Source organism: Excalfactoria chinensis, chromosome 6 (genome assembly GCF_039878825.1).
Source record: "Excalfactoria chinensis isolate bCotChi1 chromosome 6, bCotChi1.hap2, whole genome shotgun sequence".
In the NCBI taxonomy this organism is placed as follows: domain Eukaryota; kingdom Metazoa; phylum Chordata; class Aves; order Galliformes; family Phasianidae; genus Excalfactoria; species Excalfactoria chinensis.
This window is the reverse complement of record NC_092830.1, coordinates 2,839,885-2,855,443: the sequence shown is the minus strand read 5'-3', so window position 1 is coordinate 2,855,443 and position 15,559 is coordinate 2,839,885. Positions and strand designations below refer to the sequence as shown.

Below are 15,559 nucleotides of genomic sequence, written 5' to 3'. Positions count from 1 at the left end.
GGCTTGACTGGACGCAACTTAGTTGTCGTGATGGCAGGGCCATGCGTGGCTGCACGGGGGTCAGGCAAAAGACCAACACGGCAGAAACTGTGGCAGGACTATGTGACCGACCACCCAGCTGGCACGAAGAAGCAGATGGAAGGGTCTACCCAATTATGATAAGGGGAGAGAACAGCTGTACTACTAATGGTAAAAGAATGCAAGCTAGAGGTCAGGCTGGACGGGGCTCTGAGCACCCGACTGGGCTTTAGGTGTCCCCGTTGACTGCAGTGGACTTGGACTAGATGACCTTTAAAGGTCCCTTCCAACGCAAATGGTTCTATGATTCTGTGATGAATTACAGGCTTCTCCGTCTGACTGCAGCTGTGAGGGCATTGGCCTACCTACATTTGCCAGGGATAGCGAGGCAAGAAAACTGTTGAGTACTCCAGTTGCAAACGATGGGAACAGCTCTTTCCCATGGAGTGGCCCTGCCTGGCCCCGGGCATGCACCCATCCCTCAGCAACAGCCAAACACGGGCATGCAATTGACTCTGTCTGAACTGAAACCAGGGCATGGGGAGGGCGCAGTGCAGTGCGAACTCGAGTTACAGGGAGTAATTGAATGCATTTTGAGACACTCGCTAAACAAAGGCCTGTGAACAGCAAAAGCATGCAGCCTTGCTTTCTGTTCTGATACAGCAATTTGAGAAGTGGTTTCCAGACGGCTGAAAATATTGTCCAACTTTTGGAACAGCTGATACATCGTTTTCAGTCAACATAATTACATTGTCTGTGTGGGGATGTTTTTGATGGAGCAGGACTGTGATTGGCTGCAGCTGGAGTTGAGCGGGGCCGTGATCGGCTGCAGCTGGAGTTGAGCAACCCAGTATCCCAAGAGACTACTTGAACCGACCCTGACGGGAGTTAATGAGGAAGTCTGGCAACAACCAATCCCAACTAGGACACAGTGCCAAGGGGAGCCAATCGGGGCTCCGTTGCGTTTGTTTAGCACTATAAGAATGGTCACCTTGCTGTGGGGGTGTGGGTTTTTTCCTTCGTCCCACATAATAAAGCAGGAAGACGGATATCACAAGATTAGTGTCAGTCTGTTATTCTGTCCGCCTAGCCGTAGGCGCTTTGGGAGCTGTCTCCTCGTCCGTTCACCCTGGTTGTCGTCGCTGGCAGCGACATGTCTGCAAATTTTCAAATGGAATGTTTGCAGTTGCAATCAAATATTCAAATACACAATTTGATCATGTCTCTACACCAGTCTCTGTAGGTAAGACTGATCATTCTCACATCATCAAGCCCCGTGGAGCTGGAAGACATGGACAGGAAGCCGAATCAAGCCTTTATAATCCAAGGGGAAGTAGTTAGTGACCTACTTCAAGCCGCTTGAACACACATAAATTGATGGGGCCATGTGGGATCCATTCAAGGTTACTGAAAGTAAGGGTGGAATTGCTGGCTAGCCACTTGCCACTTTTCACAGCTCTCCTGGTTAACTAGGAGGGCCCAGTTTATTGCGGCTTAGGCAATGGGATGCCATCAACTAATTGGTGAAGGAGAAGGCTCCGGGGAATTACAGGCTCCTCACTCTGACCTTGGTACAAGGGAAGGTCACTGAGCACATCGTCTTGAGTGCCATCACACAGCACGTCCAGGACAACCCCGTGATCGCACCCAGTCAGCACGCCTTTCTACACAAGGCAGCTCCTGCTTCACTAGACACAGCGCCTCCTAGGATAAGAAGGCCTAGCTCCTGGTGAGCTAGGAAAAGGCTGCGGACGTTGCTTTGCCAGACTTCAGCAAAGCATCTGATACTGTTACAGGGGGGAGACTAGCTTGCTAGACAAAGAAAGGAGAGCAACGCACCACGGGAACAGAAGTCAACCATTCTCTAGCCACCTTCCTTCATAAATATGCTGAGTGAGATGGGAGTAGGGGCATCAGGGCCTGTCTCTGCCATCCTCCTTTGCCTGCTCTTTCACCAAGGGGCAGCATGACAGCATTTCAAGGCATTGCCAAGTGGTCGGGCAAGAGGCTAATGGCTGTGACAGCACAGAAGCTGCATTTCTGCAGGAACAAGGACGTGAGGTTGTGCCTAGAGCCCTTAGCATGTCTCAGCTCTTTTCCCTCAACGTCCCTGATGCTAACGTGCGGATGGATGACTCAGAGTGAGGTAGAGCAGAGGCTCCTTACAGTGGCTCAGCAACTCCTGGTCAGTCACAGGGGGCCTGCGAGGGCCACCTGGCAATTAAAAGGCACTACCTGCGCCTCTGTGTCCCCTGCCAAGAGAAAGGAAGCCAGGTTCTCGTGGCACACGTCTGGGAAAACAAGCGACTAGGGAAAGGGCCCAAGGCCAGTGTGGTCTGGCGAGAGAATGCTGAAGCAGAACCACTTGGCGGTGGCCCGCTTCCAGGCCTGACTCAGCAGCCTCCCTCCTTCACCAGGGCCTCCTGGTGCTCCAGCCTCTCCCCAGGCGTGCAATGAGTAAATCCAGTTTGGTAAGGCACAGCCCGTGCCCTTCCCACACAAAACACTCTGACTTTACCCAAATAAAGGAAACAGCTGGAAGCCTTTGCAGGTCAGGAAATTGTGTGCATCATCATGGCCGGGGGGAGCAGAGACGCGCCGCGGAGCTGCCTGGCCCACTCCAGCTATGGTCTCAAAGTTTCCCTCTCTGCATACGCACAATGAAGTTTCTCACCGGATCACAGGGGGCCTGGGTTGAACATCAGCTTCCACCCTCACGCGGACATCGGAGTCCCCTGTAGAGGCTTGCCTGTGCTAGGAGCTCCTGCGTAGCCCGCCGGCACCACTTTTGCTCAGGGTAGGCTCAGCCTGTCAGCGCAAGGCACGTGTGCCATCCCTTCAGCAGTGGTCCACACGCAAAGCCCTACCAAGCAGGAGCCGTGACCTCTGGGATGGGGAGGAAGCGCACAGCACCTGCGCACGGCCTGATTCTTCTGCAGGTCTTCACCAGCAATGGCAACGAGGCCTCTTGCGAGCGTCGGCCTGAGGAAGAAACACAACCGCCATCAACCAGATTGCTTCAGCCTTACGCAGCATGACAAGGGAGCTAAGCATTTCAGGTGAAGGAAGAATGTCTTTCATCTGCCAGCAGAGCTTGGGAAGCCAAAATCACCCTTTCTGAATGCGCTTTGTGTTTTTGACACTTCAGCTCCCTCGGGGCCATCAGGCGCAGCATAAATAGTTGCCTCGTCTCCCAGCTACTCTATTCCCTGCTGGGGCCTTGCTCTCCTCTGTGAAGCCGGTAAGTCTGCGATCTCCTTGCTTTCTGTCTGCTCACCGGTCAGAATGCCTCCCAAGGAGGGGGCTGCATTCATTTTTCCTGCCTTGTCCTCCACAAACGGTCTGGGGCTACCAACCGTGCCAGCCTGTATCTGGGGAGGGCGGTTGGGGAGCGTGGCTTTTTCATCTGAAGCGGGGCGTTGCAGGGCTGCTTTGAAAGCCATTCAAGACCCTGGCTGTGCGGCCAGAAATTTCTAACCAGTGCCTTGGCCTCTTCCTCCACCATCCCCCACCAGGGCGGCAATGCACCTTTTGCATTATTAGCGCGGCCTGGAATTTCCTCAGGAAAGCTAGTTCCACCAGAGGTGTCTTAGTACGCAGTGTCTTCTGTCTTCAGTAGCCCTGTTGCGCTTTGCTTGCACTTGTCTCCTTCTGAAAGAAGCTGGGGGAGTGAGGGGGACAGAGCAGCAGAGCTGTCGGAGCAGAAGGAGAGCTCTTTTTACAGGGAAAAGCCGTTGAGGAAACTAGCTGAGGTCTTGCTTCTGGAAGAATAGGTAACCACCCACTGGAAAGAAAGGCTCAAGTGCAGGACCTCCACAGAGTAATGCTGAGAGTGATGCTTTTCTGTTGTACTGTAGAACATCTTTCCCCCCCGACCGAGGAGATAGCAGCGAGGACAAACTCATCCCCCCCCCCCCTACACACACACACATCCCCCCCCCCTCCCCCCACACACACACACCCCACATCCCCCCGGAAAGAGTTAGCGTCCTGTTCCTCATACCTTTCTCAGGATGTGGTGTGAGGAGGAGCCTCTTCTCACAGATGAAAATTCCAGGCCAGCCTTCAAGGCTGACTAGAATGATGGCTGTGGGCTGTGAGGGAAACGCCCTTGCAGCCTGGACGTGGACCCTTGATCACGGAGCAAGGGCGAGTTGGAGAGGGCCTCCGCTGGGCACACTGGGGAGGGACAAGACAGACTGGAAAGGAGCTTCAGCTGGACGGGAGGAGCTTCCCTCTCTGACCGCCATCCCTAACCTACCCACCAATACCCATCCCCAGCCTACCCAGATACTCACACACTCCCCCTCAGCAGCCACGGCAGGGCCTTCAGCTCTTGGCTCGTGACACCAGAGCGCCTTGAGCGGCAGCTCGAGCCCTCAGCGGCAGCTCGAGCCCTCAGCTCACTCTCCCCTCCATCTTGCAGAGTCACCTCCGTCCTCCGCCAGACATGTCGTGCTACGGCCCGTGCCAGACAGCCGCCTGCGGCCCAGCCCCGCTTGCCAACAGCTGCAACGAGCCGTGTGTCCTTCGTTGTGCCGACTCCAGTGTAGCGATCCAGCCCCCGCCGGTCGTGGTGACGCTGCCGGGCCCAATCCTCAGCTCCTTCCCTCAGAGCACAGCCGTGGGATCCACAGCGTCGGCTGCCGTGGGGAGCTCTCTCAGCGCTGGCAGTGTGCCCGTCGGTGCTGGGGGCTCCCTGGGGCTGGGGGGCTTTGGGTGGTCAGGGCTGGGCCGTGGGCTCTGTGGGACTCTGGGACGTGGCAATGTCTTCTGCTAAAGCCCGTGGATCAGCTGCCTGCGCATGAGCACCGCGGGTCTTGAAGGCAGCCCTGGAGCCAGCCCTGACGGCATGGCCACGGCCTGCAGAGGAGCCGAGTTCCCACCGACTTCTCCTGCTCATCGCCCGCCCTCTTTCCCCTGCTTACTCTCCGTGGTCTTCCGCTTTCACTGAGCTTTACAGAACGCCCAAAGGGCACTGCTGAAGCTCTCAGCTGTAGCCTGTCCCTCTCCTTCTCCCATTAAAGACATTGAGCATCAGCTTTGGAAACGAGTCTCCTTTCCTTCTCCCTCCTTGCCCAGCCCCCGCCAGCCCAGTATGCAACAGACTTCATCTCCTTGCAAAACTCTGGGGGACTCTGTACTTCTGGGCTTTGAGAGTGCAGAGTCTTCCATTCCTCGCAGGGGGAGATAAGATCATTTCACGCTGAGAGCTCTCTGGGAAGGACGATCATTGCTCACTGGCACCGCTCAGGAGCCACGCAGCCAAGTGTGAAGGGAGACGGCATTTTCTGCGGAATGTTCCTGGGCTGCTTTAACTGCTGCAGGGACAGGAGATCCTCCTGGGTTGGTAAGAACCCATGCAGTCTCGGGCTACTTTGGTAGGAAACGTTTTTCTAACAAGCCAGAAAGTCAACTCACGCCATACCGACCGTTCACAAGACAGGCAGCTTCCCAACTCCATTTTCCTCAAGGAATTTCACCCGTTCTCGAGACAGGCAGCTTTCCAGCTCCTTCTCCATCCACAAGGGCCCAAGCCAGCTGTCCCGTCACACACGGAAAGTCGGGAGTGGAGGCGTGAAACAGGCAAACTCTCCCGCACTCCATTTTGGGAGAGAGAAAGACACTGTGTCCGTTTCACCGTCTCCTCCACAAAGGGGACAGTTTGACCAAGGAAGAAACTCCTGAGCTCGACAAAGCTAGTTGGAAAGGACCAAGTTCTCTCTGGCGGGGGAAGCCGAGTAACATGGTGCTCCATCTGTTCCCAGGACAATCACAAGCCTACGGGTTGAGAAGGCGTGAGCGTGGCTGAAACGGGAACGGTGTCTGGGAGAGATCAGCATGAAAGCGCTTCTGGTCCCAGCTCTGAGGACTGAGGATCACTCCTTTTTTTTTTTTTTTTTAATTCATTTACTTACATTGTGCGTGTGTGTGCGTTTGTGGGTGCGCACGCGTCTGTGCATGTGTGCAGGAGAAAAACTAACGAAGCAGAGCAGAAAGAAAGAGTAACAGAAGTAACGCAGAGTTAGGGAACTGTGGAGGTTTGAAGGGACCTCTTGAGACTGATCAGTCCGAGACAGCTGCTGAAGCAAGGTCAGCTTGAGCTGGTTGGTGGGGGCACAGTCCGGCCAGGTTTCAGTACCTCAAAGGATGTCAAGTCCACAGCTTCTCGGGGCCCTCCTTTCCATTCGGTGACCACCCTCACTTTAAGACAGATGGTTCTGGTGTTGAGATGGACGTCCGCAACTATCACTGGGCTGAGTTACAACTCCATTTAATTAAGGGACCAACTTAAATGCCTCGCTACAAATGCACGTGTCGTGAGAAATACGCAGCGGGGAATGGGAATTTTTAGCCCAGGCTCAGGACTACGAGGTCGTAGGCCTCGGTGGGACGAGATGGGATGGCTTTCATGACCGGAGGGCAGGGAAGGAGAGAAGGCAAGGGAGCCCTCTGTGTTACGGACAGGCTTGACTGGACGCAACTTAGTTGTCGTGATGGCAGGGCCATGCGTGGCTGCACGGGGGTCAGGCAAAAGACCAACACGGCAGAAACTGTGGCAGGACTATGTGACCGACCACCCAGCTGGCACGAAGAAGCAGATGGAAGGGTCTACCCAATTATGATAAGGGGAGAGAACAGCTGTACTACTAATGGTAAAAGAATGCAAGCTAGAGGTCAGGCTGGACGGGGCTCTGAGCACCCGACTGGGCTTTAGGTGTCCCCGTTGACTGCAGTGGACTTGGACTAGATGACCTTTAAAGGTCCCTTCCAACGCAAATGGTTCTATGATTCTGTGATGAATTACAGGCTTCTCCGTCTGACTGCAGCTGTGAGGGCATTGGCCTACCTACATTTGCCAGGGATAGCGAGGCAAGAAAACTGTTGAGTACTCCAGTTGCAAACGATGGGAACAGCTCTTTCCCATGGAGTGGCCCTGCCTGGCCCCGGGCATGCACCCATCCCTCAGCAACAGCCAAACACGGGCATGCAATTGACTCTGTCTGAACTGAAACCAGGGCATGGGGAGGGCGCAGTGCAGTGCGAACTCGAGTTACAGGGAGTAATTGAATGCATTTTGAGACACTCGCTAAACAAAGGCCTGTGAACAGCAAAAGCATGCAGCCTTGCTTTCTGTTCTGATACAGCAATTTGAGAAGTGGTTTCCAGACGGCTGAAAATATTGTCCAACTTTTGGAACAGCTGATACATCGTTTTCAGTCAACATAATTACATTGTCTGTGTGGGGATGTTTTTGATGGAGCAGGACTGTGATTGGCTGCAGCTGGAGTTGAGCGGGGCCGTGATCGGCTGCAGCTGGAGTTGAGCAACCCAGTATCCCAAGAGACTACTTGAACCGACCCTGACGGGAGTTAATGAGGAAGTCTGGCAACAACCAATCCCAACTAGGACACAGTGCCAAGGGGAGCCAATCGGGGCTCCGTTGCGTTTGTTTAGCACTATAAGAATGGTCACCTTGCTGTGGGGGTGTGGGTTTTTTCCTTCGTCCCACATAATAAAGCAGGAAGACGGATATCACAAGATTAGTGTCAGTCTGTTATTCTGTCCGCCTAGCCGTAGGCGCTTTGGGAGCTGTCTCCTCGTCCGTTCACCCTGGTTGTCGTCGCTGGCAGCGACATGTCTGCAAATTTTCAAATGGAATGTTTGCAGTTGCAATCAAATATTCAAATACACAATTTGATCATGTCTCTACACCAGTCTCTGTAGGTAAGACTGATCATTCTCACATCATCAAGCCCCGTGGAGCTGGAAGACATGGACAGGAAGCCGAATCAAGCCTTTATAATCCAAGGGGAAGTAGTTAGTGACCTACTTCATGCCGCTTGAACACACATAAATTGATGGGGCCATGTGGGATCCATTCAAGGTTACTGAAAGTAAGGGTGGAATTGCTGGCTAGCCACTTGCCACTTTTCACAGCTCTCCTGGTTAACTAGGAGGGCCCAGTTTATTGCGGCTTAGGCAATGGGATGCCATCAACTAATTGGTGAAGGAGAAGGCTCCGGGGAATTACAGGCTCCTCACTCTGACCTTGGTACAAGGGAAGGTCACTGAGCACATCGTCTTGAGTGCCATCACACAGCACGTCCAGGACAACCCCGTGATCGCACCCAGTCAGCACGCCTTTCTACACAAGGCAGCTCCTGCTTCACTAGACACAGCGCCTCCTAGGATAAGAAGGCCTAGCTCCTGGTGAGCTAGGAAAAGGCTGCGGACGTTGCTTTGCCAGACTTCAGCAAAGCATCTGATACTGTTACAGGGGGGAGACTAGCTTGCTAGACAAAGAAAGGAGAGCAACGCACCACGGGAACAGAAGTCAACCATTCTCTAGCCACCTTCCTTCATAAATATGCTGAGTGAGATGGGAGTAGGGGCATCAGGGCCTGTCTCTGCCATCCTCCTTTGCCTGCTCTTTCACCAAGGGGCAGCATGACAGCATTTCAAGGCATTGCCAAGTGGTCGGGCAAGAGGCTAATGGCTGTGACAGCACAGAAGCTGCATTTCTGCAGGAACAAGGACGTGAGGTTGTGCCTAGAGCCCTTAGCATGTCTCAGCTCTTTTCCCTCAACGTCCCTGATGCTAACGTGCGGATGGATGACTCAGAGTGAGGTAGAGCAGAGGCTCCTTACAGTGGCTCAGCAACTCCTGGTCAGTCACAGGGGGCCTGCGAGGGCCACCTGGCAATTAAAAGGCACTACCTGCGCCTCTGTGTCCCCTGCCAAGAGAAAGGAAGCCAGGTTCTCGTGGCACACGTCTGGGAAAACAAGCGACTAGGGAAAGGGCCCAAGGCCAGTGTGGTCTGGCGAGAGAATGCTGAAGCAGAACCACTTGGCGGTGGCCCGCTTCCAGGCCTGACTCAGCAGCCTCCCTCCTTCACCAGGGCCTCCTGGTGCTCCAGCCTCTCCCCGGGCGTGCAATGAGTAAATCCAGTTTGGTAAGGCACAGCCCGTGCCCTTCCCACACAAAACACTCTGACTTTACCCAAATAAAGGAAACAGCTGGAAGCCTTTGCAGGTCAGGAAATTGTGTGCATCATCATGGCCGGGGGGAGCAGAGACGCGCCACGGAGCTGCCTGGCCCACTCCAGCTATGGTCTCAAAGTTTCCCTCTCTGCATACGCACAATGAAGTTTCTCACCGGATCACAGGGGGCCTGGGTTGAACATCAGCTTCCACCCTCTGGAATGGTGAGGTCTTTTGGCGAGGAAGTTGAGTACTAATCCCAAGTGTGGTTTGTAATTTTCAGAGGCCACAATGTCATGATTTTTGTCCCTAGTTCTTGGGTCTGATAATTTAATGTCTTTTGTTCTTTTCTGTATGGAAAATGTCTTTTTCTACTGAGCTCATTTACATTTTGTCATTACTTACTAACACACTTTTATAACCACATTGGAACATGTGAAGGAATCCCAAATTTTCTATTGAACGACTCTTTTGAGCACTAAATACCTCTGCAACTACCAGTAGTTCTGCTGTATCGGTCGTAGCCTATCCTGTCCCTGGGTGCTTTGCAAGGAAATTCTTTGCTAAAAAACCATTTAATCGTTGCAAAGAATCTTACACAGCTTGTCCTCACAGAGCTTTTCAACTCCTTTTTTTGCAAGGACCAAATCTGGCAGTCTTGCAACATCAACGGAAAGAGAATGTGTAAGACAATTTCAATCTACAAGGCTTTATTTCTGGTGCTGTGTCATCATAGTATCATAGTATCGTGCGAGTTGGAAGGGACCTTAGAGATCATCGAGTCCAACTCCCGGGATTCGAGCCTCTGTGTAAGCAGAGCGGCACTTCTACCACTTGCGCCACAGGGGGGTTTGAGAAACTACTGGGAGTTCTTCTGTTGGGAGCAAAGTCCCTCTTGTGGAGGAACCTTTGTAATATCCTACTGTATGTATTCCTAGGACTTCTGTCACAGATGCAGGGAATGATCTGTGGTTGGAGATGGTGCTGTGCCTATGTGTGACCAGTGTGAAAGTGCTTCTTGTCCCAGACCCCAGGGCTGTGGATTTCTCTACTTTGTACAAGACAGGAATTAAACAGGAAGAGCATAAAAAGCAGTACATGTATGCAAATGGATCATACATGTATCCTGATCCCCAACACAGCACACGCTGTATAGACAGATATGACTGCCAAGGACTTGCCATTGATATCTGTTCCATGGTGTGCAATCCTATCCTGACATTTCTGTTTTCAAGGGTGCATGACCTAGTGGGTTGGAATCAGCCTGTCTTGCTGGTCTCAGCCTCAAGAAAAGAGTCTTTCCAGGAACTAGTCTTGGGAACACAAGTCAGCACCATGTCGCCATCCTGTCCCACAGAGCACAGGAATCCTGCCTGGCCTCTACATTATTTCTCCCTACTCAGGACAACTTATGGATTGAGATGAAACTATTTACTAAGATTGAGAAAAGGGAAAGGATAATGGTTACAACAATTTAAATATATATATGTGTGTGAATATAAATATATGTGAATGTAAATATGACAAGTGATGTAGAAGCATTTGCTCATCACCCCCCCAGCTGATGTCCAGCTATTCTCCTGAGCAGCGGAAGAGGTTGAGATGGACTCCCACCCTCTCCAAAACTCCTTCTGCAAGATGTTGTATGGTATGGAATATCTCTTTGGCCAGTTTAAGTCACCTGCCTTCATTCTATCCACTTCCAGCTCCTTGAGCCTTTTTTGGTGAATGGCCTTGGCTCTGTAAAACACTGCTTAGTAGCAACTATAAACATTGGTGTGTTATCTGCATTGTTTCTCTCCTAGAACTGAAATCATTGCATCATGTCAGACACTATGAAGAAAACAGTTCCATCCCAGCTGAAACTAAGACAGGGAACCAGTGCAGTAGGAGCAGCAGTAGGAGGAGCAAGTGCATAAGGATGACTAGGGGTGAGAGATTGAACAGCAAGACAAACAGGAATAGGAGTGGCCACTGCAAGCACTTCAGCTTTCTGACAGATTTGCTGACTAGTGAAGGTGCTGGACTTGCTAAACCATTGTGTTCTGCACCCACTGAATTGAATGGCATTCTCATTGCAAAGTCAAAGTAATACACCAGACCATACCTGCCTCTAATTCAGAAAAGTTGCCTCCTTTTCACTTTCCTATTGAGGCAATACAATCTCTTTGGGAGTAAGAACAGTTCTCTCTCAGGAGACAAATTCTCCTGGCAGGTGTCTTGCCAGTTGCTGCAGTTTTAGAAGATCCTGACCATCTTCTGCAGAGGCCAACTCTCAGGGATACTTCAGCATCTCAGAGGGCTTGCTATGAAGGTCACCCTGTGAAGTACAATTTTGTGAGCCTAGGGAAGAGTTCAGAGCACAGACCAAATCTTCACATCTGCCCCACACAGAAACCAGGAAACTTAAATACCCAGTGTCAGTCTCCATGGAGCTGGATATAAATCCTCTTGTGTGGTGGGATAGGGCACCCACACTTCAAAGTGGATCTCCACACAACTTCTGTGCACTGACTCACACAATTTGCTGCCATGCAGAGGGAATCCAGCAGCATGGAGACTATATCCAAAGAGAAAAGGTCAGACTGTTCCTTTATGAGAAGTAAATAACTCTTCTTTTTACTCTCATTCTGCTTGGTAATTGCAAACCAGATGAGAAATTAGGTCCTTGAGTCTTCATACAATGACAGTCTGCTCAGACCTTTGGTTGTGGGGAACTCCAGAATCTGAAAATCTTTCAAGGGCCTGAGAGAAAAGGGTTTGTCTTGGGTACTGAGGGCAAAAGGAGCCACCCCATTGCTCCTCAAGTCCCTCTAAACAACAAATATGAAGCTCTTGGAATTGAAAGAAAAAATGATCTGGTTAATGGTTCAGAACAAGAAAGGAACAACCACATTCAGGTGGTCCAGATGAGGAAACAAAGACAGCCCCAATACTGCCAAAAATAAAAATAAAATAAAATTAAAATTAAAAAAGCGTAAATTCTTAGTAACTGGGGACTCCACATCAAGGGACGCTAAGGCACCCATTTGTCACTCAGATAATCTCTCTAAAGAGGATTACTGCCTGCCTCTATAGGGGCCTGCATTTGTGACACCAGAAAGAGGCTACCAGGTCTGATAAAGCTAGAGGAGTACTATCCACTCCTGTTCTTTCATACTTGATCATATGAGGCTATGACTAGTGTTGTATTAGGCGAATGTACCGACCTCAGATTGTAACGCATTAGGCTCTCCCCTTGTGATAAGTATTAGTGACTGTACGGCCCCAGTGGGCATACGGCCTTGGGTTGTGATGTGTTATGCCTTTCTCCTTGTGATAAGGATTAGGACATGTACATTCCTAGTGGGTGTACACAAAAGGCATAGAATATATAAGTGTGTGTCGGCTTCTATAAAGGGCCATTTTGCCACCTTCCTTGCTGAGTCACAGTGGTCTTCTTGGCCCTAGCGGGGGTTTCACTACAATCTGGGCAAGGGGAGTTTGGACCTTGGGCACACACAGCAACAGACTAGGATATCACAAAATACCAAAAAAGACTTTATGTCTTTTAGGAAGATGTTGAAGGGATTGGGAGCCAAGGCAGTGCTCTCCTCAGTCCTCCTGGTTGGAAGCTGGGATACAAGAAGAAGGATTAGTGTGTGCCCCCGGTGGCACACGGTGGTAGAACTGCCACTGCAACACCGGAGGCCCGGGTTCGAATCTCCCCTGTGGCGCAAGTGGTAGAATTGCCGCTCTGCTACACAGAGGGCTCGAATCCCAGGGGTTGGACTTGATGATCTCTAAGGTCCCTTCCAACTCGCACGATACTATGATACTATGATGATGAGCACAGGCCAGTTGAATTAATGGCTGCATTGATAGTGTCATACTCAGGATAGTGGGTTCCATGATCTTGGATGCACCTTGTGACAGGGCTTGGTGACATAAATGTAGTGCAGATGACCAGGAAGGGAAAGAACATATCAGGCAGCAAGCTTTAAACTTGATTTGATGGAGGAAGGAGATGTACCACTGAGTGACAGGCAACAGTCAGTTTAAGAAGCAGAGGGATGGTCTCTTCCAAGAAGGTAACACAGCAAACTGTGTTACCCAGCTGAAGTGCCTCTACACCAATGCAGACAGCATGGGAAATAAGCAGGAGATGGAAACTGTAGTGCTATTAGAAAATTATGACCTGACTGATATCACAAAAATGTGCTGGGATGAATCACAGAACTGGAATACTATGACCGAGGGCCACAAACTTTTTTAAAGGGATAATCGGGGAAAAAGGGGTGGGGAAGATACCTTCTATCTATGTAAAGAAGTGAATATATGGGGAAGAGCTGCTTCTGAGAAACAGTCAAGACCAGGTTGAGAGTTGTGAGTTAAGATTAGGGACCAGAACAACAAAGGAAATCTGGTGTTTGGGCTCTACATCTGATAAAGAGGAGCCTGTTGACAAGGTCTTTTTTCTTCAGCTACAAAAGGCACCATGTAATCAGGCTCTCATCTGGTCATCTGTTGGGAAAACAGCATGGTAAGCTGAAAACAATTCAGGAGACTCCTTAAGTCTGTTGAGGATAATTTCCTGATCCAGGTATTGGATAGACCATCAAGAGATGGAGTGTTACTAAAGCTGGTGCTTACCAATACAGAGGAGATCACTAACATCAAAGGCAGCCTGGGCTGTAACAACCATAAGTTGGTCAAGTTCATGATTTTGTTCACCCAGATAATCATGACCTGAGTTCATGATATGTGTGGGTCTGACAAAGAGCAGAGACAGGACCCTGAACTTCAGGAGAGTGAACTTCATACCTTTTAAGTAATTGCTGAATGAGATGCTCTGGCAAACAGTCCTTAGGGGCATGGGAAAGGAACAGAACTGGCAGCACTTTAAGGATGATGTTTTAAGAGCACAGGAGTTCTCCAACCCCCAGCATAAGAAGTCAAGCAGAGGAGACAGGAAACAAGCATGGCTGAACAAGAACCTGCTTGTAAAGGTAAGAACAGGGAGGAGGAACATCTGCCTAAGTGTAAGTGTAGACCTAAGTGTAAGTGAAGACCAGGTTCAAGATCATCTAAAGAACCCGAAGGTGCACAAGTCCATGGGATAATCCTGATAAGATCCATCTATGGTTTCTGAGGGAACTGGCAGATGAAGTTGCCAAGCTTCTATCCACCATATTTGAAAGATCACAGCAGTCTCTTGAAGTTCCCACAGATTGGAAAAGAAGAAACATAATCCCCATTTTCAAGGAAAAAAAAAAAAAAAAAAAAAAAAAAAAAAGATCCAGGGAATTACAGGCCAGTCAGTCTCATGTCTGTGCCTGGCAAGGTAATAGAGCAAATCCTACTGAAAGCCCTACTAAGGCACATAGAAAATAAAAATGAGGTGATGGTTGGTTAACAATATGGCTTCACCAAGGACAAATTCTGTTTGACAAACTTTGTGGCCTTTTATTATGATGGAGCTACAGCATCAGTGAATAAAGGAAGAGCAGCTGATATCAATATTGCAGTCTAAAAGGTTTCTGGAGTGTATGGAAAATAATTTTCTGATGCAGCTGGTGAGAGAGCCAACAAGAGGAGCTTCCCTGCTAGACCTGCTGTTCACAAACAGAAAAGGTGGTCTGGTGGGAGATGTGGAGGTTGGAGGCTGTCTTGCACAGAGTGACCATGAAATGCTAGAGTTCTCGATTCTTGAGGGAGCCAGGAGGGGGAGCAGCAGAGCTGCTACCTCGGACTTCCGGAGGGTGGACTTTGAATTGTTCAGAAGAGTAGTAGGGGGAGTGCCCTGGGATTCAGTCTTTGAGAGTAATGGGGTCCAAGATGGATGGTCACTGTTCAAGAAAGAAGTCTTAAAGGAACAGGAGCAGACTGTCCCCCTGAGCCACAAAATGAGCTGGTGGGGAAGAAGAGCGGCGTGGATGAATAAAGGGCTATTCTTGAGGCTCCAGGAGAAAAAGAGAATCTACTTCCTGTGGAAGAAGGGGCAGGTGATGCATAAAGAGTACAGAGAAGTTGTTAACAGTAGAGGGAAAATCAGAAAGGCAAAAGCGCAGCTTGAAGTCAGCCTGGTCACTAGGGTAAAAAAGAACAAGGAACTCTTTTACAGATACATCAACAGTAAGAAGAGGACTAAGGAGATGAGGCTGGGAATGTGACCACTGAGGATAAGGAAAAGACAGATGTTCTGAATGCCTTCTTTATCTCTGTCTTTAAAGATCAGACCAGTTATCCTCAGACTACTCCACACTCTGACCTGGTAGTCTCAGCTGGGGAGCAGACAAAACCCCCCACAATTCAGGAGGAAACAGTCAGAGATCTACTGCTCCAACTGGACAACAAGTCCATGGGGCCAGACAAGATTCACCCAAGAGTGCTGAAGGAACTGGTGGAGGTGCCAGCTGAGCCACTTTCCATCATCTATCAGCGCTCCTTGTTGACTGGTGAGTCCCAGAAGACTGGAGGCTTGCCAGCGTGACTCCCATCTACAAGAAGGGTTGTAAGGAGGACTCGGGGAGCTACAGGCCTGTTAGCCTGACCTTGGTGCCAGGGAAGGTTATAGA

General features: G+C 50.3%; 1 protein-coding gene across 1 annotated transcript; it reads left to right on the top strand.

Annotated features, from left to right (window-relative positions):
* The first annotated feature begins 4,468 nt into the window (after nt 1-4,468).
* On the top strand, nt 4,469-4,798 carry LOC140254002 (beta-keratin-related protein). Its single transcript, XM_072340171.1, has one exon. It carries the CDS (start codon nt 4,469-4,471, stop codon nt 4,796-4,798), a length of 330 nt encoding a protein of 109 aa, XP_072196272.1.
* The last annotated feature ends 10,761 nt before the right edge of the window (nt 4,799-15,559 follow it).